Source organism: Stenella coeruleoalba, assembly GCF_951394435.1.
Source record: "Stenella coeruleoalba genome assembly, chromosome: 16".
Classification (NCBI taxonomy): Eukaryota; Metazoa; Chordata; class Mammalia; order Artiodactyla; family Delphinidae; genus Stenella; species Stenella coeruleoalba.
Window position 1 is genome coordinate 61,552,224 of NC_137162.1, and position 26,679 is coordinate 61,578,902.

The 26,679-nt window shown below is 54.2% G+C and overlaps 1 protein-coding gene across 2 annotated transcripts in view; it reads right to left on the reverse strand.

Annotated features, from left to right (window-relative positions):
* Positions 1–2,269: 2,269 nt before the first annotated feature.
* ADAMTS14 (ADAM metallopeptidase with thrombospondin type 1 motif 14) overlaps positions 2,270–26,679 on the reverse strand; it is a 90,747-nt gene continuing 66,337 nt past the window's right edge. For both annotated transcript variants that reach the window (XM_079900549.1, XM_079900548.1), the window contains exons 10-22: positions 25,331–25,444; positions 22,877–23,025; positions 20,750–20,925; positions 18,361–18,494; positions 17,874–17,997; positions 16,820–16,900; positions 13,224–13,387; positions 10,255–10,423; positions 9,673–9,805; positions 7,617–7,824; positions 4,675–4,804; positions 4,456–4,566; positions 2,270–2,764 (exon numbers count right to left, since the gene is read on the reverse strand). In XM_079900549.1, the coding sequence (XP_079756675.1) occupies positions 2,271–2,764; positions 4,456–4,566; positions 4,675–4,804; positions 7,617–7,824; positions 9,673–9,805; positions 10,255–10,423; positions 13,224–13,387; positions 16,820–16,900; positions 17,874–17,997; positions 18,361–18,494; positions 20,750–20,925; positions 22,877–23,025; positions 25,331–25,444 (2,187 nt within the window). In that variant the 3' untranslated portion in view covers position 2,270. The remainder of the gene's footprint in view (positions 2,765–4,455; positions 4,567–4,674; positions 4,805–7,616; positions 7,825–9,672; positions 9,806–10,254; positions 10,424–13,223; positions 13,388–16,819; positions 16,901–17,873; positions 17,998–18,360; positions 18,495–20,749; positions 20,926–22,876; positions 23,026–25,330; positions 25,445–26,679) is intronic.

A 26,679-nucleotide genomic window follows, 5' to 3' on the forward strand; every position in this document is an offset into this window, starting at 1 on the left:
GAGGTCCCTGGACAGGGGTCTCCTCTTGCCCTGGCCCCCACAAATGTCAGGGAGGGGCCTGTGATACACTCGTTGAAAGGGTGTGGTAAGGATTAATGATGTCTGTCATGGGCAAGGGGTAGTTTGAATTATACAGCACCTTGCATGTCGGCCCTCCCTGCCCAGTAAGAGGCATCACGTTCCTTCCACCTCCTGTCTGGCACCCTCATCCTGCACGGACTTTTCCAGGGAAAGAGCGCTCACCACCTTCCAAGGGAGACACCCCCTGTGTGTTTGAAAGTTCATTAGAACGTCCTTCTCTATGCCGACCCCCAGATTACCTCCCAGGTGCTTCCACCCTTTGGACCAAGTTCTGGACGGTGACTTGCCCGAGGCCACACAGCTACTTGTAAGTAGGACCCCCAGGCCCATTCTTGCCTCTCCACCCTGAGGTGATGTTTAGAGGAGCCCCAGAGCAAGCGGGGCCACGGCGGGGAGGCTGGGGGCCGTCTTCTCGTGGCTCTGTCCCCTCCCTGTCCACCCCCAGCCCCAATCATCTTACCAGCCCAGCACATTAGAGCTCTGGCTTTGCTGGCCCTTTCAACTAAAACAGAGAGAAAAAGAAAAACACAGCACAACGTTCTGGGGTCCAAAACAAACACCAAGGACAATGTTAATAAATACATAAAATTGTAAGGATCTGGATCTCAAAGGTACTTAACACAGGCAGGCTGGGTCGCGCAGGAATGGTTCAGTGTGTGCCCCAGCCTTGCCGGGAGGGGGCAGGCAGCGGGTGGAGAGGGCACCTGGGGAGCCCCTCTAGGGCCTCCACTCTCCGGGGGTTGCCACCCGGGGCCCACTGCTCCTATTCCTCTAGCCTGGCTCAGAGTGGCCCCCTTGCCCTGGAACAGAAGAACTAGCCAGCACCTCTACGGCCTGCTGAGGAGTCTGGGAGACCCTCTGCATGACTTAGAGTGAGGAGCCCTGGGAGAGGTCCCGGGAACCGGGTGGCTTCCTGAGGGCCAGAGGGCCCAGGGAAGTTACCTGCCCTTGGAGGTAACATGGGTGCAGCTGAAGCTCCACAGTGTGTCTCCTCCCCACCTGCACGAGGGGCACTTGGGGCCCTTGTCATCCCCAGGACCCGGCTATGAGTGGACTCCGGTCCTCAGCCCTGGAGCCTGGTCACCCCCGCACCCGCACCCAGTACCACGAACGGACCTCCAGTCCAGCTTAAGCCGGGCGGGAGAAGAAGACGCCTGACTCCAGCAGGAGCGGTCTTTGGTAGAGGGCAATGATTGGCAGGGCTCAGCCTGAGAACTCACGTCTCCTCTGTGCCCCACAAAGTCACCTTCCAGCCCATGCTCTCTTCACGCACCGGAGTGACGACCACAGTTGCCGTTCCTGGTCCAGCCAGGGGGCCTAGCACCAGCTGGGGACCCCCTGGATGATGAGGACACATGTTCCCGAGTGTCCAGAGCCCCCTTCTCAGGGGGGCCTGGGGTGAGGTTAACAGGCCCACCTGTAAACTGGAGGCACCAGAAGTAATAGGAAATGCCATCTTCAGGGGCAGAGGTGGCCACCAACATGGCCCTCCAGCCAGCAAGTGCAAGGTGGACTCTGCCCTTTGGCCATGGCCAGAGGAGCTGTCTGGAGCTCTCGCTATGAAGAGCTGGGTCTGAGATGAACTGGCCTCCCGCCCACCCCAGCCCTGCAGCTGGAGCCTCACGACCACATTCGGCCCCAGCCACTTCCTCTTGGACCACCCTGTGAGGGTTCCCCCGACCTTCCCCGGCCCTGCGCTGCCCCTCTTGGCAGAGGAGCCTGGTACTCGGGGTCTCCACAGGGGTCCCCACAATTTCTGGCAAAGGGAGGCAGTGTGAGGCCCGGTGGCTCTGTGTGTGTGTGTGTGTGTGTGTGTGTGTGTCTGTGTGTGTGTGTGTGTCTGTGTGTCTGTGTGTGTGTGTGTGTGTGTGTGTGTGTGTGTTGGGGGGACTTAGCTGGCCCTCAGTCCTGGCAGGAGAGACAGCCAGGAGCCCCTGAGAGGTTCAATTCGGTCACCTGGGCTGCTTGCTGAGGTATCTCCGGTTAGGGCTTTCCCTGATCTGTTTCTTCCTCATAGACCCACTTCATGGGGTGAAAAGTGTCACAGCCCCAAACTAGAACAATAAGAAGGCAAATAATTTAAAAGGCAGTCCGTGCTTGCCCCGGCCCCGCTGCGTGTCCTCTGAGCCGGGATGTCTGGGGCAGCACAGAGAGTGTAAACTTGACCGGAGGGATGGGCAAGGCGAGGCTCATGTCACCGGGGAGGTGGTGGGAAGGCTGGTGCCTGGATGCTTCGGGTCTTCCCTGAGCTGCCCCTTATCTTCAGAGACTGGTGTAGGAGCCCCAGCCCAGCCCCAGGGCAGTCCCCGGGGGGCACTAGGAGAAGTGCCCCAGAATACTGTAGGGTTCCATTTCTGGGCAGCAAAGCGGCGCTGGCTCACTGGGGAGCTTGTGCCCAGAGGTCCCGGGAGCTGTGTGGCTCGGCCATGCTGACGGCCATCTGATCCCGCTGGTCCCACAGTGGGCTCCACAGCCTCTGGAGGGGCCTTGGGTCCTCGGAAGGGGCTCCCAGGAGTGGAGAAGGGTGGTGGTGAGGCCAGGCTGGGGTCCGGGCTCGCATCAGGGCCCGAGGCCTTCGTGGTACAGGACTCACAGCACAGCCGGTGGTAGCCGGGGATGGAGCAGTAGCGACCAAGCACTTCCATCTGGCAGAAGATGGACCTGTCCTCCACACAGGGCTCCGCTGCACACACAGCACAAGGACCGACGCTGGAGGACGCCCATCAGCCAGGTTACAGCTCCCACTCGGCCCTCCACCTCCCGCCCTCACCACCTCCCAATCAACCCAAAGGAATCCGAGCCACCCTGACCGGGGCCAGGCAGATGCCCGGGTTACTCACACTGTGACGAGCGGCTTAAACGTCCTGCCCCTGGTGAGCACGCACTTGGAACAGTAAGCCCCCCACCAACAAATTTGGAATCAAGCAGATCTAGGTTCCGATCAAGGCTCTATCACTAAAAAGCTGCAAGGCTTCGGGCAAGTCATTTAAACTGTCCAACACTCAGTTTCTTCTGTGAAATGGGGATAACGCTGACATTTACCAATGAATAATTATATTATTATTGTAAGTAGCATTTGTAAAGTTCCTGGCATAGAGGGGTGCTCATTATATTAGTTTTGTTTGCTTTTGTTCAAATGTCATCTAAAAATGTTTTTGCATTTCTGTGATAACTTCAGGTAGGTCTCTCCAGACGATGTGAAGGCAGGAGCTTTGCTTTCTATTAATTTTTCCAGGGAAAGAGAAAAGGAGGGGGACAGGGAAGAGGAGAGGAGGGGGAGAGAAAGAGAAAAGAGAAAAGGTAGGGTGCTGGCTTAGGGGAACAGGAGAGAGACTAGAGAAAATGGAAAGCCAGTGGCCTCTAGATGGCGCTAGAATTCTAGGGTCAGAATCAGAGCTCCCCTTTGCTCCCAGAGGAAAAGGAAAGGAAACCCAAGCACTTGAACAGCCTGAGCCTCAGCACAGGAGCAGAGCAGCAGCAAGGCTGGAGCCAGAAGTTCCTCTGAGGACATTTAATCAGACCCCTCTATTTTCCAGATGAGGTTGCTGAGCTCAGAGAGTTTCACGAATTTGTACAAGGTCACACAGCCAACTGATCCTCTACCTAGGAGTTTGGGCCTGGGATCTTTCTGCTACTCATCTTGTCAGACCCTGGTCCTTGGGAAGGTAAGAAAGGGAAACAGAGAAGGAACCTAGGAAGGAAGCACAGAACATAGAGCCTGGTATATAGTAGGTACTTAGTTAATATTTATTAATGGATGGATGGGTGGTTGGATGGATGGGTGGATGGATGGAAAGATGAGAGGGTGAGCTGCTGGGCTCCTGATCATGAAGCAGAGAGAAATGGCTGCTACTATATCTGTTGTTGGCTGACTGCTAAGCAGGAATGCATGCATTATCTCATTTAATTCTCTCAACAGCCCTATAAAGAGAGCTCAGAACTACAACTGCTCATCCAAAAAGCAGATATGGTTCATAATTCAGAACTTCTGAGGTTAGAAGAGTAATATTCAGTGTATTTACATTAAGGTCCCCAGTGGAGACTGGAGGTCACCTTGCAACCAAATACGGCAATGTTTCCGTAGCAAAAGAATAACTAATCTCTCGTTAGTTCAGTTCAGATTTTGCTTCCCAGTGAGTCTGCACCAAATTTAGGGGGACGCTTGCAGCTTTCAATATTTTGGAACTGCAGATAAGGAGTCATGGACCAATATAAGCATCACCCCCACCTCACAGCTGAGGAATCCAAGGCTCCAAGAGGCTAAGGTCACGTGGACAGACGGGAAGCCGGGTCCACTCCACTGCACGGCCCATGCCCACGATGCCGTGAACACTGGAAGAATGGGGAGGGGGTGGGGTCCAGAGATACACTTACTTGATGAGATCTTGTTGATGGGATCTAGGGGCCCCGACTGTGGCACCCACTCCCCGTCTGGGGTCACAAGTTCCCGGACGTCAGCCCCCACTGTGGAATTCTGGAGATTTTCTGTGAGGGGGAAAAGCAGCTCTAGTATTTGGGCTGGGAAGCCAGCCAAGCTGGGCCTCAGGTCTAGGCCAGAGGAGCTGGGCTGGACCCCCATCCTACCCGGCTCACCTCCGCAGGCGGGCAGACTGCAGACCTGGACCGTGTCCGGCTTGTCCCCCTCACACTGCCCCAGACTGCTGGCGTTGGCCCGGCACACCACTTGCCGCAGCTGGACGCCCTCTCCGCAAGTGACGGAGCACTGCCGTGGGGAGATGGGGGCGGGGGGTGTGGAGAGACAGTGGAAGGAGGCGGTGAGCTCTGCAGTCCAGCCAGTGCCCAGGACAGAAAGGGGACAGAGAAGGGTGCCAAGTCTCTGCTGGACCAGAGGGACATGCAAGGACTGCTCTCAACAGCCTCTCCAGGACAGCACAGCAACTGTCAAATACTCCTGTACCAGGTGGGAAAGAGCCACTGCCCTGATCTTGGAACCCCCTGAACCTTCCCACCATCTGGAGGGGGCCTGTGGGACCCCATTCCGGCACTACTGCTTGTGTTCACTCTGTCTGGCCTGTGCCTGTGTCCTTAAATATTTTGTGTATCACCCTGCCGCCATCCACTAGCCCAAGGGACCTGAGGCAGGTCCACGCACTTGATGATACCTTGTTAAGGGGATGTAGGAACCCAGACTGTAACAACGGCTAAGCTGAGAGAGCTGGGTGATGGGGTCACCATGGACCCCTCTAGCTCTGACATTCAATGACTGTGTTTCCAGCACTCAGCTCGTAGAGACATGCTCAAAAGTGTCTTCTTCTCTAAGAGGAAAAGGTGTGGGTACAAGGAACAGAAGGCCATTTGAAAGGGCTGCCACACACATCACGCCCTGGAACCCACATACTCTGATAAAGGGGTGCAGTGGCTTGAGGAAAAGCAAGGGTGCCCCACGTGACCAGGTCACTGGGTTTGTAGGCACTGAGCACAGCCTCTCCTAGCGGGATGGGAAGGACTTGCAAAGGTCCACTTCTCATGCCAGGGCAGGTGATGAGCAAGGGAGACACAAGGGTCACATGCCACACAGAACAGTGGGACAAAGACGGCTCATCTTCCCAGGAGGAATAATTACAAACAGCAATAGCTCTGGAATGCTCTGCCCATCTTACAGGGGCAACTATCTTCCACCAGCTGTCACCTCTCTGTTTTACGTAAGGGGCCCTTTATGGATCAGCGGTCTTTCTGGTTTATATTCAAACAAATAAAGCTATATATTATGGAGAAGAATATAAAATCTGCACAGGTTGTGTGGGGATTTTTAGTTCTTTAAAATACTCTGTATTATGCAATATGTCAAGCCTACAGGAAGGTATGAGGAAGCTGGTCATGAACGCCTGTTCAAACACCCCCACTCGCAACTTTAGTAGATCAGTATTCTGGCGCATTTTCAAATACCGTGTTGTGCCTTTTTAAACTTTAAGTAAATGGTATCCCCATTGGTAGGGCTACTTTCTTCATACTTCAGTGCTTTTTCTCACCTATTTTCCTGAGGGTTATCTATACTGATGAGTACAGTTCAAGCGTATTCATTTTTCTCGCTGTATAGTATTTTATTGCATGAATAGACCATGGGGTTTTTTTTGGGGGGGGTCCAATTTCCTATGGATAGATATTTAGAATATTTCCTGATATTCTGTTATTACAATAAACATCATTGTGCTTATTTCCATGATCAAAAGAGGTTTTAAAAACTGTAATCAAATATACAGATCATAAAATTTACATCATAACCATTTTTAAGTGTACAGTTCAGTGGCACTAAGTACTTTCACATTACTGTGTAACCATCCATCTCTAGAACGGTTTCTTCTTCCCAAACTGAAACTCTGTGCCCATTAAACATTAACTTCCCATTCCCCTCTCCCCTGGTCCCTGGCAACCACACTTCTACTTTCTCTCTCTATGAATTTGACTGCTCTAGGTGTCTCACATAAGTGGAATCATACTGTATTTGTCATTTTGTGTCTGGCTTATTTCACTCTACATAATGTCTTCAAGGTTCATATCAAACGCGTTTTTAAGAAAAAACCCCAAACTTGAAAAAACTTCCCTGTGGCCCCTGGACTATTCCACAACCTTCTTACTGTTTGCCTTTTTCTTCCCTGGCCTCCCAGCAATGAACTTGCTACAGAGCTGCCAGAGTGATCTTTAAACCTGAAATCAGAGCTGGTGACATACACGTTAAAACCTTTCAAGTTTCCCACTGCTCTTAGAATAACTCTAACTCCTCATAAAGCCCTGCAGGATTTGACCCCCTGCCCACTCTCCAAAGATGTCGTGTAAGCCCTGCCCCTCTCATTAAGCTCTAGTCCCAATGTCCTTTAGGTTTCTGGAACATGGCAAGGTTGTTCTTGTCTCAGGGTCTTCATATGGCTCACATCTCAGGTCTCAGCTCGAATGTCACCTCCTCAGAGAGGCCCTCCCTGATATGTTACCCTGTTTACTTCTGCTCAGCTCCAACTGTAACCTGTAAATGCTTTTGTTATTGGTACTTGTCTCTTATGTCTCCCTCACTAGACTGTAAGCACCATGAGGACAAGAATCAGGTCTGTCTGGTTGGTAGTGGGTTCCAGGCATTCTTAGTACAGTGTGCCTGGAACGTACTTGGCACCTTAGTTTCCCGACCAGGGATTGAACCCGTGCGCCCTGCAGTGGAAGTGCCGAGTCTTAACCACTGGACATCCAGGGGAGTCCCAGTAAATATTTCTTAATACAAGAGTGTCTTACAATTTGCTCATCTGTAACACAGGGATATTAGCCCAGGCCTCCTAACTCTGTGAAGGTCAAAGCTGATAGTGAATGGATATAAAGGCCAAGCCCAAAACCATGGCCCAGCATACCGTTGGACTTAGTTTTGAGAAAAATCAGATCAGATGTGGGGAGAGGGATTCAGCCAGAAACACTCGGCCTGCAGGGAGCGCCAGATCTCTCTGCAGTTCCTCCACCCAGACCCTCCTCTTCCTTGACTTTGCAAGGAAGGCGCCTGTCGGCCCAGCCCCTCCCACGCCCTGAGGACAGCTCACCTGGGACCAGGCTCCCGTCCGCCACTGGGCTGGACAGGGCACGCGGTGGCAGGGCCGGCGGGCCTCGGGCCGGTCCCCGGGGCAGGCCTTGGCCGGCATGGCCTTGTGGGTACCGTTGGGGAGGGGCAGCAGGCACTGCACTCCCCGAGTCTGCACCCCCAGCTTCCCACAACTCCGGCTGCAGGTGCCCCACTCCTCCGTCATCCACCTGGAGACAGACAGGGAGAAAGGTGGAGGAAAGGCAGGACTATGGGACACTTCCTCCCAAGGCCACTCCCACTCCCTGAACCACCAAAGGCAGGAGCCACAGAGATGGTTTGGGCTTCAGAATGCTTGGGGGCCAAGTCAGCCACCCACGTGGCTCTGCAGCTGTCAGGCGTGTGGCCTTAGGGAGGTCACGTATTCTCTCCTCTGTTTCCTCATCTGAAAAATGGGTATAATGCATATTTAAATCCTGACACCCTGCAGGTCCTTGGACAAGCTATTAACCCCTCTAAGCCTCAGTTACCCCATCTTTACATCAGGATCCTTTCAACACTTCATGAATATTTGCGTGTCTAGCATGTGCAGGCACTGTCCTAGGTGCTGACATTCAGCCGGGCACAAACAGATGAAAATCACAGCTTGCAGAGCAGAAGCCCCTACCATGGGGCTCTTGGGACAATTAAAGGACCTGTATATGTAAAGCACATGGCAGAGTGCATGGCATGCAGTAGGCATGTCATAAGTGCAGGCACTATTATCATCACCGTCAGTGCCTGCAGAGCTTTGGTGCTGATCAGCTAAGCCGCTAGTCTCCAAGCGTCTTTTAGCCATAGAGCAACTTCCAGCAGCATCTTAAGCAGGCGCCCACTGGAAGAGTTAGACAAAAGCAAAACTGCTCTGGTGGGGTGGAGGGAGGGGCAGCCCCCAACTCCCACTCCCCTCTGTTTCCTGAGGCATCATTTAGTAAACGACGGCTTTAGCCAACCCCTTCCCTTAACAAACAAAACAAAAAGCCCCGAAACTTCATTTGACATTTTACAGATAAGGAGACAAGCCGGGGTGGGGTGACCTGCTAGGGGTCATGGAAGAGTTAGCCCCGCGTGCTCTGTGATCACAGATGTTTGTGGGCAAAGTGGCCTGAATAAAAAGTAATACATAAAAAAGAACCATGGAGAGCCAGGGGGCTGGGGATCGTGGCCTGGGCCGGGCACAGGGAGGCCATGGCAGCCTCTAGCACCGGTCAGCAGCTCCCGCCCTGGCTCTGAGGTCCCTCTACCCTGTGGGAGCAGAGCTGCTGTGGATCAGCAAGGCCGAGTTGGAACCCCCCAACCCTGGGAGGACTCCTGGGAGGCAGGAGGATGGACTCAGCTCTTCATGGTTTCCTACTGGCCAGCCACCCTCGGCCCTACCTGGGGGCCACTAGAGAAGCCTGCTGGGGCTGAGGACGAGCTGGGCAACAGGCCCAGAGACCAGACATCGATCCTCCACAGATTATAGCTCTCTCCTCTCCCCAAAGCCACCTCCAAGTAACCCCAAGAACATGACCTTGGGCTCAAAAAGAGCCTGTGTCCTCAGGCCAGGGAATCCCAATCAGGGCTAGACCACAGCTGGGTGCTGAAAGGCCAGACCGCATCCCTGGGCCCCACATGACTGGGCAGGGAGGAATTGGTAGACAGCGTCCTGGCCTAGGGCCTGGAAACACTGAAATCCTCTTCACCTGCATGGACCCCCTGGATCACTGAGGGAAAGCTGTGTCCCCAGATCGGGCCTCAGCTTCCCCATCTGTAAAATAATCCTGGGAGGAGCAGAACAAAGGCAGCATCTTCCTCCTTCTGGGAGTGAAAGTTAATGCAGAAATCCCAGAGGGGATGGACGGGCAAGGAAGGCCGCACGGGCCATGGGCAGAGGCTGGCGTGTGGGTGCTCTCTGCTCAAGAAGTCCCGGCTGCGGGGGCTACGTGCCTCCACCCTCCAGCGCTGGCGGAAGCAGGCTCACCCGCCCCTCGTCCTGACGTCAGGGCAGAGAGAGGGTCTGCTGTCAGCCTCTTGTCCCTCCCCCAGAAAGCACTCACGCAGGCTGGGCACACGGGTGCTTGTTGCAGCGCCGGCGGATGGGCTTGGGCCTCTTCCTGTGGTCGCACAGGTGCCGCTGGACCATGTGGTGGTCTCGTCGGCGCCGGCAGCCGTACTTGGTGAACTGGATCCCTGAAGGGAGGACAGCCTGCCGTGGGGGTCAGTCTCACCAGGCCCCCACTGTCCTGCCCAGAGCCTCAGGGACAGTGAGCTCTGGAGAGACTGCAGCCAATCCCCCCTCCCTCTGTGCCTTTGCATCTTGCCATCCCCAAGTCACTTTCTGAAGAAGCCTTCCTTGACCAGCCCATCTCAGGTGTCACTGGTATAGCACAGGTGGGGACGTGGGCTGCTGTCTCTGCGCGCAGCTGGTGAGCCCTTACAGGGCAGAGGACCTGCCCCGGATACTGCTCTAGCACCCCCAGCCCAGCCCCAAGGCCCTGCCCAGGCACCCTGCCACACCCCCAGAGACCTTCAAGGAGAAACTGAGGCACGAGCCGGGGACATGCCAAGTGGAGACGATGTCAGGCCCCCGACCCCTCCCGCTCCTCCCACAAGGCGTCTGCAGTCAGGCAAGCGAGTACCTCCTCCGCAGGCCTTGGTGCAGGGTGCCCAGTTCTTGAGTGCCCACTCGTAGGTGTCCGTCTCCTCCAGGAGCACGTTGTTGCTCCCGATAAGGGGCAGCAGGTCCTCGTGGATGACGTACTTGTAGGCCAGGCTGCTGCGGGGGCCACCCTCAGCTGGGGGGAGCACCTGAAGGGAGACAGACGAGGTGGCAAAGGACTGGAGAGCAGGGAAGCAAGGCCAGCATAGGGAGACCGGGGAGGAGGGGTCAAAGGGGAGGATGTGGGGTCAGAAGCAGAACCAGTGAGAGCCAGGAGGGGGCAGCACTGAGCACGCACTGGCGAGGCCTTTCAGACCTGTAGCCACACGGCAAAACCGAGGCTAATACAACCAACGCATGCAGCTCAATATCAAAAAAACAAACAACCCAATCCAAAAACGGGCAGAAGACCTAAATAGACATTTCTCCAAAGAAGATATACAGATTGCCAACAAACACATGAAAGAATGCTCAACATCATTAATCATTAGAGAAACGCAAACCAAAACTACAATGAGATATCATCTCACACCAGTCAGAATAGCCATCATCATATATACACTACCAAACGTAAAACAGATAGCTAGTGGGAAGCAGCCGCATAGCACAGGGAGATCAGCTGGTGCTCTGTGACCACCTAGAGGGGTGGGATACGGAGGGTGGGAGGGAGGGAGATGCAAGAGGGAAGAGATATGGGAACATATGTATATGTATAACTGATTCACTTTGTTATAAAGCAGAAACTAACACACCACTGTAAAGCAATTATACTCCAATAAAGATGTTTAAAAATAACAACAGCAAAATAATATAAACTCCAAAACAGAAAAAAAAAATCTACAAACAATAAATGCTGGAGAGGGTGTGGAGAAAAGGGAACACTCTTGCACTCTTGGTGGGAATGTAAATTGATACAGCCACTATGGAGAGCAGTATGGAGATTCCTTAAAAAACTAAAAATAGAACTACCATACGACCCAGCAATCCCACTACTGGGCATATACCCTGAGAAAACCATAATTCAAAAAGAGTCATGTACCAAAATGTTCATTGCAGCTCTATTTACAATAGCCAGGACATGGAAGCAACCTAAGTGTCCATCATCGGGTGAATGGATAAAGAAGATGTGGCACAAATATATAATGGAATATTACTCAGCCATAAAAAGAAATGAAATTGAGTTATTTGTAGTGAGGTGGATGGACCTAGAGACTGTCATACAGAGTGAAGTGTAAGTCAGAAAGAGAAAAACAAATACTGTATGCTAACACATATATATGGAATCTAAAAAAGAAAATGGTCAGAAGAACCTAGGGGCAAGATGGGAATCAAGACGCAGACCTACTAGAGAATGGACTTGACGATGTGGGGAAGGGGAAGGGTAAGCTGGGACAAAGTGAGAGAGTGACATGGACATATATACACTACCAAATGTAAAACAGATAGCTAGTGGGAAGCAGCCACATAGCACAGGGAGATCAGCTGGTGCTTTGTGACCACCTAGAGGGGTGGGATAGGGAAGGTAGGAGGGAGGGAGATGCAAGAGGGAAGAGATGTGGGGACATATGTATATGTATAACTGATTCACTCTGTTATAAAGCAGAAACTGACACACCACTGTAAAGCAATTATACTCTAATAAAGATTTTTTTTTTAAAAAAAAACAACTCAAGCTAAGCAGCTACTGTGTGCCAGGCCTGAGAACAGCCTGTGTGCCCATCGGCGATTCTCCTTCCCACACACCTAAGTTCCAATGAAGGCAGGAACCATGTCTGCTGGTCTGTCCTGCTCACCAGAGCACCCACACTGCCTGACTCTAGAAGATGGTCTACAATAGAGACTCTTATCACATATAGGATTGCCAATATTTTCTCCCAGTCTGTTCAGGTGATCTTCTCACTTTCTTCAAAACGTCTTTTTTGATGTACAAAAGCTTTCAATTTCCATGAAGACCAATTTCTCTCTTTTTTGTTGTTGTTGCTCATGCTTTTGGTATCATATCTAAGAATCCGAGATCATGAGATTTATCCCTCTCTATTCTCCAAGAGTTCTACGGTTTTAGCTCTTGTACTTGGGGCTTTGATCTATCTTGAGCTGATTTTGGTATACGGTGTGAGGCAGGGGTTCAACTTCATTCTTCTGCATGTGCATATCCAGTTGTCCCAGCACCATTAGTTGAAGAGATTCTTCTTTTCCCACTGAATGGTCTTAGTACTCTCGTTGAAAATTAATCAGCCATGGGTGTACGGGTGGACAACAAATATAGGGTGAGTAGGAAGCACACGCTGGATTGAATTAATATGCTGACATCAATAGGCTTCAGACCCTGCCCTCTAGGACCTCCCTGACTAATGAGGGTAGCACCAGGAACAAAGCCTGTAGAAGGTCTCCCTGCCACCAGCCGGTGCCAATAGAGCCCCTCCCGGTCTGGTCTCCTGAGTTAACAATCCCTGCTCCATAAGCCCTGGCTCATGGTCTAGGAAGAGGGGGTGTGGGCAGAGGTGGGCCTCAGCTGGGACAGGAGGCTGGCAGTGCCAGACGGCACTCCTGGGCCACAGGCCACTGGACTCCTGGACTCACTTGCTGGCAAAGCCATAATGCAACTGGATACTGGATGATGGCAGAACGATGGGGGAACCAAGCCAGGTCCCTCCAGCTCCTCCTGGGCCCTATTTCTGACCCCGTGTTAAGGAGAACAGAACACCCTGTGTGGGGCATCTCTGATCAGACAGTGAGACAACCATTTCTTTTTTCCTCCTCACTTGCCATCCTCCCAGCCTCGAAGCACAGAGGGCATCTTGGCCTTGCCCAGGCTCCTGAAGACACCAGAACAGGAGGATTTCCACCAGGCCTGCGTTGGCTCAGCAGCAGAGACGGTGAGCTAGGGGATTGGGCTGGGGCAGCAAGCGGGGGCGGGGGCAGGGGCCACCATGCAGGGTGGGGACTCACCAGGACGGCAATGGCTTCCGGCAGGGGCCCACTGGTCTTGAGGCTCTCTTTGGCGTCCTCCACCGCGTACTCCCACTCCAGGCCCATTGCAGTGAAGGTCCGGCTCGTGGGTTCCTTGCCCTTGGGGTTGAGGATGAAGCTGCCTGTGACCTGGTTCTTCACCGCTGGCCATGGGGAGAGGGTCACACAGATTTCTATTCCCCTCCACAGGAGCACCAGCCACACCTCAGGGGTTTCAAGGCCGTCCCAGTGGGCCCCTAGGGGCTCCCTGCCCACCTGTCACTCCTTCCCACCTGAGCCTTTCTCCAGTCCGATGGATCATCCCACTGCCCCCACATAGCACCCCTGCCTCTGGACCCTGGTACACACCATTCCTCTCACTTTGTCTCCCCTTCTTCCTGCCCGACTAATCTCCACCCACATTTAAGGCTCAGCACAATTCTCCCCTCCTCCAGGAAGCCTTCTTTGATTGTCCAGTCCTCAGGGATTTGCCCTCCCTACAACTTCGACAGCAGCGCATAGAGGCTAAGAGTACAGGCTCTGGAGCCAGACTGATTTGGGAAAGTTACTTAGCCTCCCTGTGCTGCCTCAGTTTTACCATCTGTAAAATGGGAATGGTAATTCTACCTAGCTCATAGGGCTGCTGCCCCATGAGGATAATCGCAGTATCCCTTGCCCACCTACCCTGCCATGGGGCTCTTGGGACAATCAAAGGAGTTCATATATATAAAGAACTAGGCAGAGTGCATGGCATGCAGTTGGCACTTAATAAATGGTAGGCACTATTACTGTCATCAAATCAGCCCCTGACTTTTAGCACTGTTGCAATTACAGATATCCTGTCTCTCCCATAGCCTGTCAGTGTACCTCCTCCATCTCAGTGTCCTTGGCCCAGCACAGCGCCTGGCACAGAGCCGGAGTATAAAAAATATCTGTTCATTTTTCCCCCTTAAAGTCCCAGTCAGCGAGTAACTCACAACTTGTAACTGAAAGGCGCTGGGTGACCGGCAGGCGGAAGGTGTGTAGCTGCAGACACCCCAGCAAAGGCCCCCGAGTTACAGCCTCATCCACCCTGGAGGCATCAGGGGTCAGAGAATGGCTGCATCGTGGGACCCGAGCCCCCAGCCAGGTGGGGATGGCAAAGGCTCTGGAGCCCCGGGGTGTCCCCACCTGGTGTAATTATAAGAGCTAAGGATCCAGGGCATGAACTACATGCTGTTTACTCTGCTCCCGCCTCAGTGGGGTCCTCACACGCATCCTGAGGTTGGTGCTGTTATTAATCCAGATGGGGAATCAGAGGCCCTGAGAGGGGCAAGGGTTTGTCCTGGACACACAGAGGCTGGTAGCCCAGCTCTCCGGAGGGCCAGCCTCCCTGCTGAGTGGGAAGAGAGACGCCCCCTCCTTTCCCGCAACCTGATCTCTGCCAGCCCCCAGAATCACCAGACCCTCCAGGCTAGAGCTGAGCATCTCCTCAGGCCCTTGTCTGCCTCTGCAGCTCACGACCACTGCTGTCCCCGGTCCCTGGATGTACCCCCCGCCTTCCTGGGGGTGGTGGGCTGGAATCTCCACCACCTCTTACCAGCTCTGAGCCCAGGTCCTACCACTGACCCACTCGGTACCTCCAGCAACTCTTTTAACTTCTCGGAGCCTCAATTTCCTCAACTGCAAAAATGGGATAACAAGAGGGTTATCATGAGGCTCCGACGAGATAACGAATGAAAAGCGCCAGCTCAAAGCCCCCCACACGGTGGGTATTAACAGCACGGCTTGTCTTCCCTTCACTTCCTTTCAGAGTCCGTGACCCCGAATTCCAGGAGCGCCTCACACATTTGGACCAGGGCCTCGGCCTTCACTGCCAAGGCTGCCACCTGTCCCGGGCTTCTCCAGAGAGTACATACCCTGTTAGCGCGCGTGTGCACACACACGGGCACACACACACTCACTCCCACATACACACTCTGCACGTTTACACCAGGGCCGCTGCGGATCTCACACACGTGTAATCACACAACCTGTGCTGACGACAGGTCTCAGTGCTGCTTCCCTCTCCCCCAGGCTCCCGGAGAGCTCTACCCCTCACCCCATAAACACACAGCAAGTGTGCCTGCCCAGAGCCTGCCACAGGCGCTGGGAGCCTCTGCCCCGACCTCCAGGGAAGCCCATCTGCTGCCTACAAGCGCATCTAGCTCCTTGGAAGGGCTGGACATCTGAGCGGGGTTGGGGGGCCGTGGGTGGAAGGGGCTGGCCAGGGGCCCAAGGGGCTGCTGACATTATGGAATCATCTGTAGGGGTGCAGTAGGAGGAGTGTCTGTAAGCAACCATCCTCTTCCAGGGGTAAATGACCTTCTCCCCTTGTCCCTGTGCAGGCGTAATACTCCACAGCCAGACAGGCAAGCGGGCAGGGAGGCGGCCAAGCCAAAGCCCTCCCGTCTCACACCCCCTGTGCAGAGGTGCAGTTGGCAGGGGCACGGGGTAGAAGATGGCAGACCCAGGCCCAGACTGGCTCACCCCGCAAGTGAATGAGGGCACGCAGAGGGCCCACAGCCACTTTGCGCATCAGTTTCCCCTTGTGCCTTATGCCTGCTTGGACTACACTCAGGTGCCCTCCAGAGCAGGTTAGGAATTTTTACAGCTGTGCTAATGCAGATGTATTCTCCAGGGAGTGCAAGTTCTCCAGGAGACTTTAAAAATGTCTTGTATTATTTTAATAATAACCTAAAAATATGAAAAGTTAGCACTTTTGTAATATACAAGCTTGCCCAGAGACGTTAGGTTCTGGGTTCGTGTTTATGACGAGCTGGTGACAAGCAGGGTGACTTGGTGGGCACAGTGGGTAAGAGCGGCCTCTGTGACATGCTGAGGCCCAGTGACATCACAGCCCACACGCCCTCAGTAAGGAGCCTGAGCACAGGCGAGTGTGGGGGAACCCAGCCACAGCCCGACGTGCGGGCAGCGGCCTTCTGCCCACCTGCTCGCCAGGAGCCTCCGCCAAACCATGCTTGCATGTTTTAAATTGAGATTAATTCACATACCAAACCATTCTGCCTTTCAAGGTATGCAATTCAGTGACTGCAATCATCACCACTGTCTAACGCCGGAACATTTTCATCACCCCCCAAAGAAATCTGCCCATGGGGGCTGTGGGCTGGGGGGGAATCTTCACTGGATCTCCTTTCATACCTTCTGATATTTGAACCACGGAGCAGGTTCCCATTTCAACATGAATAAAAATCAATCAATCAATAAAAAAGGGTTCTCTCAGGCTTCCCTGGTGGCGCAGAGGTTGAGAGTCCACCTGCTGATGCAGGGGACATGGGTTCGTGCCCCGGTCTGGGAAGATCCCACATGCCGCAGAGCGGCTGGGCCCGTGAGCCATGGCTGCTGAGCCTGCGCATCCGGAGTCTGTGCTCCGCAACAGGAGAGGCCACGACAGTGAGAGGCCCGCATACCAAAAAAAAAAAGGGTTCTCTCCCATTATTCGAACTCATGAAATGCCCTCTGCATTAGAATCCTCTCCTCTGCCCTCCCAGCTCCCCCCACACCCGAGGGCAGGTCCCAGGGCCTGGCTGCCCATCTCCTGGCACCCTGGCACTCACCAATGTGGTGGGGGACCTTCTCCAGCTCCTCAACCTGGATGTGCCTGGCACCTGCTGGGATCTGCACCAGCTTGAGAGCTCCTGCCACAGAGGAAGATCCAGAAAAACCATGAGCATCCTGAGCTGGTAGCCCCACTGCCAGCATCCCCCATCACCCCCTCTCCTCACAGATACCCAGGAACCTCAGTTTCTTTGTCTGTAAAATAGGAATGGGCCCTTCTCCATAAGGTGCTGAGAGGATCGCAGTTCATATCACTTAAGATGCTCTATAAATACTACTGGGCTCTGTGTGTGTGTTAGTTCCTATTATCTGCCACTTTCTTGACCCTCCTTTTCTCTCCTGACTTTCCCTCCCCTCTTTCTTCTCACACTTTAAGCCACTGTAGGAATCTTGATGAAATAGGCCATGAAGATCCAGCATGGGGGGCCCCCGTGATCCTCCCAATCCAAGGCCTGAAAACTAACCTTTCTCAGAGCAATCAACTTTCCCCCAACGAGGAGAGGCATGGCAAAGGTGAATCCCCAAGGGGAAATGAATCTAGTTCATACTAAAGTGTAAAGGACTAATATCTGGCCCTTTTCAACAGCAAGTGTGGCCAGATTGGAGGTGGGGAGGGAAGTCAAGGAACTCTAAGGCACCAGGAGTTCAAAGCAGGAAGCACTTCAGTTAAAAAAAAAAAAAAAGTGAGAGAGAAGAGCAAAAAGGAAATTACCAGTCCAGCCTGGGCCTCATCTACAGATCTGTCTGGACCCTCATTCCCACTAACAGCCCCAGGCCAAAGAGATGGCTGAGTTCCTAGGACAACACAGTGCCAAGCAGGAAATGCTTCTGAGCTCCCGAGCCCAAGTGCAGGCGCAGCACGCCTGGAAAATGAGGAACCACAGCCGGGGGCAGTTGTGGTCTGAGACAGGCTCCAGGGCGCCCCCCCGCACCAGAACTGTGGCCCAGCTCAAGGAGGGAGGGCCCACCTAAGGGATGGTTCGGGCTCTAGGGACGCTAGCTGGGCCAGAACCCCAGCCCCTCCTGGTCGTCCCCCAGCCCTAACCTGCTCACCTGCCTGCTTGGAGGCCTTGCCCAGAGTCCCCTTCACAGTCCTGCAGTGGGAGTTGTCGCCGCCGCAGACCCCACACTTGTCATCTGCCTTCATGGACCCCACCTCCTTGTCACAGCCGACGGGCTGAAGCCAGAGACGGGGTCAGCGGGAAGAGGCTTCCATGCCCCACCACCACCCCCAGGTCGGCAGCCCCTGGCCCCCTCCTCAGTCCCCAGGTCCTGACAGGAGAGGACCCTGGACCGAGAGCCATTCTTGGAGTCACCGTGTGACATGGGCAAGGTCTGAAACCTGGCCACGCCTCTCCCATCGAATGGGGTTGGGCAGTAACCCTTTTCCAGCATCCCAAGGTCATGTTGAGGACCAAGGGGTGTCATGGGTGAGGAAGGGGAGGCAATGCCTGTCTTCCCTGGGAGCAGAAGGAGGCAGTGCAGCCCTCCAGTCTCCCGGGGCAGGGAGAGGGTGGGCAGCCAGGAGGGGGGCACCTACCACACACTCGCCGCGGGCACAGACGCTGTACGGGTCCCGGTAGCTGCAGCGAGTCCCGTCGTGGACCACCTGGTTCATGAAGACCACGTCCCCTGTGTCCTCTGACTGGCAGATCAGCTCACACTTCTGGGCGTCTGTGGGGAAAGGAACCACACTGAGCCAGCTGGGCTCGGAGAAGGTGGGTTGGCCTAGACCGACATTAACACGTGGCCCGAACAGGAAGCTCCAGGGGCCAGCTCTGGGCAACGGGGGGAGAACTAGGTGTGGAGCTGGGCTTCAAATCCGTGCTGTGTCACTTACGAGCCATGTGACCTTGGGCAAATTATCTGACCTCTCTGAGCCTCAGTTCCTTATTTATTACGCCTGATCAGTAAAATGCCACATCACGTCGTTAAGAAACATCAAGTGATAAAACAATAATAATAACAATAATAATAAGCCCACACTTAATGAAAGCTTACTATGTGCCAGACTTCTAAAACCTTTATACATTCTTACTGTACAACTTTAAATGCTTTTTGTGAATTAACTTAAGTTAAGCCTCTCAATACCCCCAAGGAAGTAGCATTACAGAGGAGGAAACCAAGGACCAGAGAGGCTAAGGAATTTGCTCAAGGCCGTACAGCCACCCAGTAAGTGGCAGAGCCAGGATTCTAACCCAGGCAGTCTGGCTTGAGTCCTGCTCTGACCTCTACATACACATCACCGTCACACATATGATGGTGAACCTTACCATGCTCGTGAACATGAGAAGGCTGCATGAAAGTAAGGCAGAACAGTGGTCTGTGCTTGGGTTTACAAAACGGAGCGGCAGTGAGGGAAGGAGGGAGATCCTTTCTAGTTCTAACAATCAAATCAAGGCTATTAACGTCCTACAAGAGTAGGTTCCGGAGAACATATAAACACTTGCTGTGTTTCTTAGGAAAAGGGAGGTTGGGGCTTAGCTAACTTCCTGGAATTTGACTAAAAGTCCTGGGAAAACCCAAAGTCCAGCTGTCCCATTGGCCTTGCAGCCCTTCTCCACCCCTGTGGCAGCAGCTTGTGTGGGTCTGCATGGATGTGCAAGGCTTCCAAAGCAAAATTTGTAAGGAACCATCTGGCTCCAGGGTCCTCATCCCTGGGCTCCCGGGATACCTGGTGACGTCTTGCCCCAGCACTCAGGACTCAAGTCCGGAGCCACAACATCCAATACTACTTTGGATTTCATGCAGCGGGGGAGTCATATTCCTGGTGGGACCTGGGCCAGGGGCTAAGGGGTGGGGGGCTGCATCCCTCCCGAAGACAGGCAGGACCCTGACCAGTGCACCCCAGGCAGGTGGGTTTCTGGGCAGCCCTGGAAGCCAGCCGACAGTGGCACGGGAGTGGTGAGCTCCCCAGGCTAGGAGGAGTCTAAGCAGGGAGAAGACACTCCCTACAAGCATGTTCTGGAGGGGTCTGTGCACTGGCGGGCAATACACAGGCCTCCAAGGTCCCTTCCAACTTGAAGGCTGTCATTCTCAACGTGAGCTGAAGATGGAGGGTCTTGTAATTGATACTCTGGAACCAGGGCTACGAAGAGGTGGCCCTGGGCTCAGGAACGGCCATTCTGATCGGCGCCGTCTGATGCCGAGGGCTACGTGGTAGGGGGTAAGCATCAGGCTATGGAAGGACCATGGAGAGGCCGGCAGGGGAAAGTAGACTGAGAGGACCGTTAAAGGCCCTTCCAGCCTGAAGGCATGAATCCAGCCCTTCACTGGGTTCTCTCTGCCGCTGCGAGAGCCATCCCTGGAAATGCTCCAAAACAGACAGGCACTGGCTTGGCCCCAGAATTCAGACCCTCCGCTTGAGTCCTGAGACCTGTGTCCAGGGTAGCCTATAGGGGGTCAGTAGGAGGATCCCACAGACTCCCATCGGCCTGACTTTCAAATCATTTTCCTTAACTACTGAAACAGTAGCACCATCAGTAAAACCTAAAAACATGGTATGTAATAGGACAAAGCTTCTCGGGAGCAAAGCAAGGGGCACCCGCACCTGTACCGGGCCTTCTGCACAGGTAAGGACATGTCCGAAAGGCACCAACCCCGACAGCCAGCACTGCTGCCAGCCGGTGCCTCTGGGCCAAGTAACCCTTGCTCAAGACATTGTCCTTGCATCTGACAGAACACGGTCAGCATAAGCGTACAAATCAAGGATGGCTGTGTTGAGGATTGGGGCTCCCCCAACGTGCACAGCGCAAAGGCCTGCACAAAGGCGCGTGGCAAACTTGCTGACTGCAATATCCCTTTTGGTGCCACCGCTGTCCCTCCACCTTCACTGGTGGGCCAGGCCTGGGAAGCCCTGCCTGGGAAGACACGGACCCAGCAGATGCCCAAGGCCACGGGGTGGGCGTGGGGAGCAGGACTCCACTCACCGTCGTCCGGCTCGTAGGGGATCCAGCTGTGCTTGGCATTCTGGTGGACGTAATAGGAGTTGCGCTTGGCGCACTGCTGGGCCCGGAAGTCCTCGTAGGGCCCCGGACACTCCTCGCCGTTGCAGACCTGGTACTGGAACGTGGGCCCCGAGCACAGGCGGCCTCCATAGGCTGGGCTGGGGCGAGCGCAGAGAGACCGTGCTGGCTGGAAAGGCTCGGGGTGGGGGCAGGCTTCCCACATGGTGACCTGGGGTAGCCCAGCCTTTTAGAGTAGCATAAAAAGGGGCTCCACTAACTTACAAACTAGAGAGGAACCCCCACTGTGAGGACTGCTGAGCTCAGAGCCTTGTGGTCCCTTCAGGCATATGCCACCTATTGTGTGTGTGTGTGTGTGTGTGTGTGTGTGTGATGGGGGAGAGGAGAGAATGAGCAAAAGAAAGGGGGCAAAGGATGGGGGGAGGGAGAGGGAGGAAGACAGGAGGGAATGACTAACCCCCTCCAGCGGGCTAGAAGAGAAATCAATCTGATTCATCTTTGTTTATTCTTTCGGCCGTCACACAGCTCCTGACGCATGGTAGGCCCTCAATAAATGACTCAGCTGCTCCTACTTGCATCCACTTCCATTTAATATCATAATAAACTGCGGAGTGGTAAAAAGAGACTTGGATGTGCAGTAAGAAGACCTGGCTAAATCTAACCCCGAGTCTTGCTGTCTTAACTTCTGCTTTAAAGGAGGGACCATAACACTTCTTATTTTACCTACCTCCTGGTGTGTCTGTGAAGAATACATTTTAAAAAGGTATTTAAATCTGTACTCTCTTCCCCATGAAATTAAAAGGATCCGGTAAGATTATGGATACAAAGTACCCAAGTGAACAAGGTTACTGGAACTCTGCCCAGAGATGCTGGAAGGATTACATGGGTTTATGCATGGACGTGCTTAGCACCCCGCCTGGCACAGAGAAAGTGCTCCGTGCACTGGGGTAATTATAACAGCAGCTGTCCTTTACTAATCTGTGCTGGGCATGGGCATGGTGCTGAGAGTGCATAGATTATACTTCATTTAAGCCTCATAAAATAAAAATAGTTATTATCGTAGACGAGTTCAATAAATGGGGATAACTCTCTCTCGTGACTGGGAGGTGGTCCATCCAGAGTGGGCATCACCGTGCCTTTCTTTAACCTGGCTCTCCTACCCCCAACAGGTCGAAGGCTGTTCATCTCGTCTCATATTTGTAAAGGGTCAGTACACAGGAATAGGCTGCTCCAGGGGGCACGGAGCGTCCCATCCCTGGAGGTACACAGCAGAGTATGAAGGACCACTCCTGAGGATGCTGGAGGGAGGGTGACCACCCCCGAGCCTCTGTGATCCTAGGACCCTGCCATTCTGAGGTCCCCATCGCATCACTCAGCACTGTGAGGGCTGGGACCGGCCCTGCCCCACAGAGGTTCAGAATCACTGAACGTGGAGACAGCTGAGCCACACGGCCGGCCCCAGCCGGCCCCCATCTCTCACGAAGCTGTTCTAAGCAGGCTGCTTCAGCTTGGGAGACGGAGGCCATCAAAAGCTGGTGCTCAGAGGTTCCAAAACCATGGGAGGGGGTCCCCATAGAGGGGATAAATGCGAGAAAGAGATTATTCCCCCAGAATGCTGACATACGGGTAGCGGGTAGTGAGGGGGGGGACTTGATGTTCGAAAGAGATAAGTTAAGAAAAATTGAAGGAAGTTTTGCTTCAGGTAGTAGGAAACAGACTTGGGGAATTTATCCTCCCAAGACATGGCTAGTGAACATTTAGACCAGTGTTTTCTCAACGTTTAGCTGGAGGATGAGGGTCACAGGAGGGCTCGTTAAACTGGCCAAGCCTTGGGCCCACCCAGATTCTTCGCAGACGAGAATCTGAGAATCACTGGTTCGGACCCATTCTCAGATGTCAGTCAGACACAAAGGGAGATGTCAGACCCAGGTGGAAGTGGTTTGGCGCCCCCAACAATTCTGGGCCGTCATCCACTGGAATACGTACACAGCCACCTGCAGGGGACCTTCTTTCTTGTGCCCTGCCCCCCAGCGACTCCCTCTCCAACCCCCTCGGGCCCCTGCCCTGCCCACCTCAGCCCAGTGCACTCACGGGGGATTGTCACAGCTCCGGCTACGGGATCGAACCCCGCCCCCACACGACCGTGAACATGACCCGAACTTAGTCCAGGAGCTCCAGCCTCCATCCTGGCCGTAAGTCTGCTCCGGCGACTTCCAGATGCAGTGACCTTTGAAGCACCACTGGGATGGAGCAGAGGGTGCGAGGTCACCCCAGGGCCACCGCTGCCTAGCCTGCCATAGGAAGTGCCCAACCAGGCACACGGCACAGCTGGCAGGCACCACAGGTGAGCCCAGAAAAAGGAACGTTAAGAGCCCAAGCCTCAGGGTCACCCAGAATCCCAGCCCTACCATGCGCTGAGGGACCCTCAACAAAGGGCTCCCCTTTCTGACCCTATTCCTCGACTGTACCATGGGGATAACAGCACCTGCCCACAGGGCTGCTGTGAGCATTCAATGAGATAACACCTGGCACACACAGCCCTCCAGAAACGGCAGATGGTATTATTCATGGTGACAACAGCTGTGCAATTATTTGGTTTACCACCCCCAGAGAAACAAAGGGCTGATAAGGGAGAGAAGACACAATCTTCCCACACCATCTAGAGTTGATCTTGGCTCTGTACCTTGAAATCACCATCCAGGGACCCCAGGCAGGTATGTTCATGGGAGGGAAGCCAGCCACCCGGGAGGTCCATCCACGCAGTGGAGGGAGCATAGGCCTCAAGTCCAAGAGGCCTGGGTTTGAATCCCAGCTCGGCCACTACTAGCTATGTGTGGTTTTGGCATAGCTTCACCTTGCTGAGCCTCAGTGTACTTGCCTGTTAAATGGGACTGTTCTAAGAACTGAAGGCAGCAACACTCACAAAGCCCTCAGCACAAGGCCAGGCACAAAGGAGGGCTCAACCAAAGTCAACCCCCTTCCCTTTTCCTGTAGGGCCATAGGTAAGAAATACAGCAAAGCTCTCTGGGTCTTTTTCAAGAGATAACTCAGTAGTTCTCAGTCTTGGAGTCACTTGGGGAACATTTAAGAACTCTGGATGCCTCAGCTTCACCCCAGACTGAGTCAGGCTCTCTAGAGGTAGGGATTTTTAAAAGAAGTGGTAATTTTTAAAAGAAGCACTATACAGTTGACCATTGAACAACTCAGGGGTTAGGGGTGCCTGCCCTCTGCAGTTGAAAATCTACATACAACTTAGAGTCGGTCCTCCATATCCATGGTCTGCATCCAGATTCAATCAACCACCGATTGGTAGTATTGTGGTATTTACTGTTGAAAAGAAACACATCCGCGTATAAGCAGACCCGTGCAGTCCCAACCTGTGTTATTCAAGGGTCAACTGAAATTTACAGGCCATAAACTTCACTCATTTCAAGTGTACAATTCAATGACTTTTCATAAACTTACAGCATTTGGCAACCATCACCACAATACAATTTTGGAACATTTCCACCATCGTAAGAGATATCTTGTGCCCGTTTGCAGTCACTCCCTGTTCTGGGGTGTGGGGGATGTTAAAGCTCCCCAGATGGTTCTAATACGCAGACAAAACTGAGAGCCGTTGATTAACTCTTATGTGAAATTGTGATAGGAGAGGGCCTGGGAACTCGAACACACCTGGAGCAGGTAGACCCGAGGCTCCAGGATAATAGCCCTCCAGGTCTGGAGCCCACAGGGCCTGTACAAGGCCATGGGAAGCCCCACATATCTGTGAAGGGACAGACCATTTATAGATGAGAATGGGAAGAACAGATAAGGGCAGAGGGTGAAGGGCAGAGGACAGGCTGCTGGGGGCAGCACGTGCTTCTTCCCAGCCTCTCATTTGCTTTGACATGACTCACAACTTCATAACAACCTGAGGAGCGGGAAGGATGCTTGGTCAGGGCTCAGCAGGGGTCAAAGAATGGACCAAGGTCACCACACAGAAATGGGGGGGCGGGAGCAGGGCCAGCGATAGAGCAGAGGTGGGTTTCAGACCTCAGTTCAGGGCTCTCAGATCCGGGGTCCTCCTGACACACACACACAAGAGGGTGCAAACACACCCCAGGAAGTACACGAAAGGGCCGGTTTGCGGGGGAGGGGTAAGAAACAGCATGGTGGGCGGGGGGAGGAGGCAGAACACCTGGAATCTTCCCTTCACCCCTTCTCAGCTAGTCACCCTCTGCTTGACCTCCACAAGTTCCCTAACCTGCCTGGGCTGCATTCTCCTCAGATGGCAGTAAGCATTCCTGCCGATGGGCTGGGAGACAAGGCCAAACTCTGCTGCTGTAGAAGCCAAGGACTGTGGTGCCAGGGAGGAGAGGGCGTGTGTGTGAGTTCCTGCGAGGACTCCCTGCCCATCTGCCCGCACGCGAGGCTGGCTCCTGTCCTCAGCCCTCCCCCAGCCCCCACCACGCATTCATATCCACACTCAGCAGCAAGATGGGTCTCCCGTGGGGCCTGCGCCCCAGGAAGGCGCTCCTGCTGCAGCCCCCGGTCCGCAGGTACCTTGCCTGGCGCACACTCCGTCCCGTCCAGCGGGGGCCCCTTCTTGGTCTTGCAGAAGTAAGGGTTGTCAGGATGGCTGCACCACAGCTGCTTGCAGGCCTCGAAGGTCCTGAACTGCACGGCAGGTTCAGGGTCACTGGGCCGGACTAGCTCCCCAGCTCTGACACGTTGTCCGGGGGCAAAGGACAGTGACAGAGCGAGGGGAGGGTGTGGTGGGCACTGGGGCCAGAACACTGCGAGGGGGGCAGGAGGGGCCCGTCTAGCCAGAGCCCCGCGCGCACACAAGCTCGACCCCACCACAAGAGCCACTGGCCTCAGTGACCCCTCCTCTCTCCAACAGGGCACCGAAGAGAAGGCACCAGCCACAGCCCACACGCCTCTGGTCTCCCTCCCCAGGCCTCCCTCCCTGCCTTTGCAGAGGCCACTCTGTGACTGAGCAGGGACCAGGGTTTGAGGCTCTGGGGAGGCTGGGTCCACTGATACCCCCTGAGCTCTGTGCATGTGGAGGGCTTTGAGAGGGCTGCCAGTCTAGCCCAGACCCTGCAGCACCCAGACAAGGTCAGGACTCCCACCTCCCTCTAATCTCACCCAGCCACACCAGAGGTTGGCACCCTTCTGCTTCACACTGTCCAGGAAAGCCCCAATTTCCTTTTCTCTCCTATCATCCCCTGCTGGCCAGACTAGTGTCCTACAAACACAGCATCTGGGCACTGAAATCCCATATCCCAGCTGTTTCTCCACTCCCAAAGCAGAGACCAGCTGTTCCAGTGTGGCCTGGGCAGTGGGCAAGGTGGCCACACACAGGGCCTTCTGGTCCTGCAGAGCTGAGGAGGGGGCTGCATTCCTGGATGGGGGCGGTTTGAGGTACTCGAGGCATCAAGGCCTGACCCCTCAGAGAGCCCCCTGCCCTGGGATGTCCGCGTCTCTGAGGCTCCACCTGGGCCCTGGTTAGCAGCTGTTCAATTCTCTCCTAGGTGGCTCCAGGTTCTCCCCTGCCCTGTCCTGCAGAGTAGGGACAGGGCTCTGCTCCCTTGTATCCATCTCCTCAAGTAGGGGATGGGGGTGGGGGAGGGGTAGGGAAGCATGCAATTGACCCCCTGGAGAGAGGTTATATGGGGCACACGAGAACTCTACCAGTGTGGGAAGTCTGCCCAAAACATCCTCCAGGTGCCCAAAGAGCAGAGGGTGGCAAGTATTTCTCCACCAGGCCAGAGCCCAGCACCTGATCTGACACATGGGCCACCTGACAGATAAACTCCCCCGGTGACCAGCCCAACCAGGACCCCAGCGGTGGCCCACCCTCTCTGTTCTACTCTGTTCCCATCTTTCCAGGCATTCTCCAGCCACCA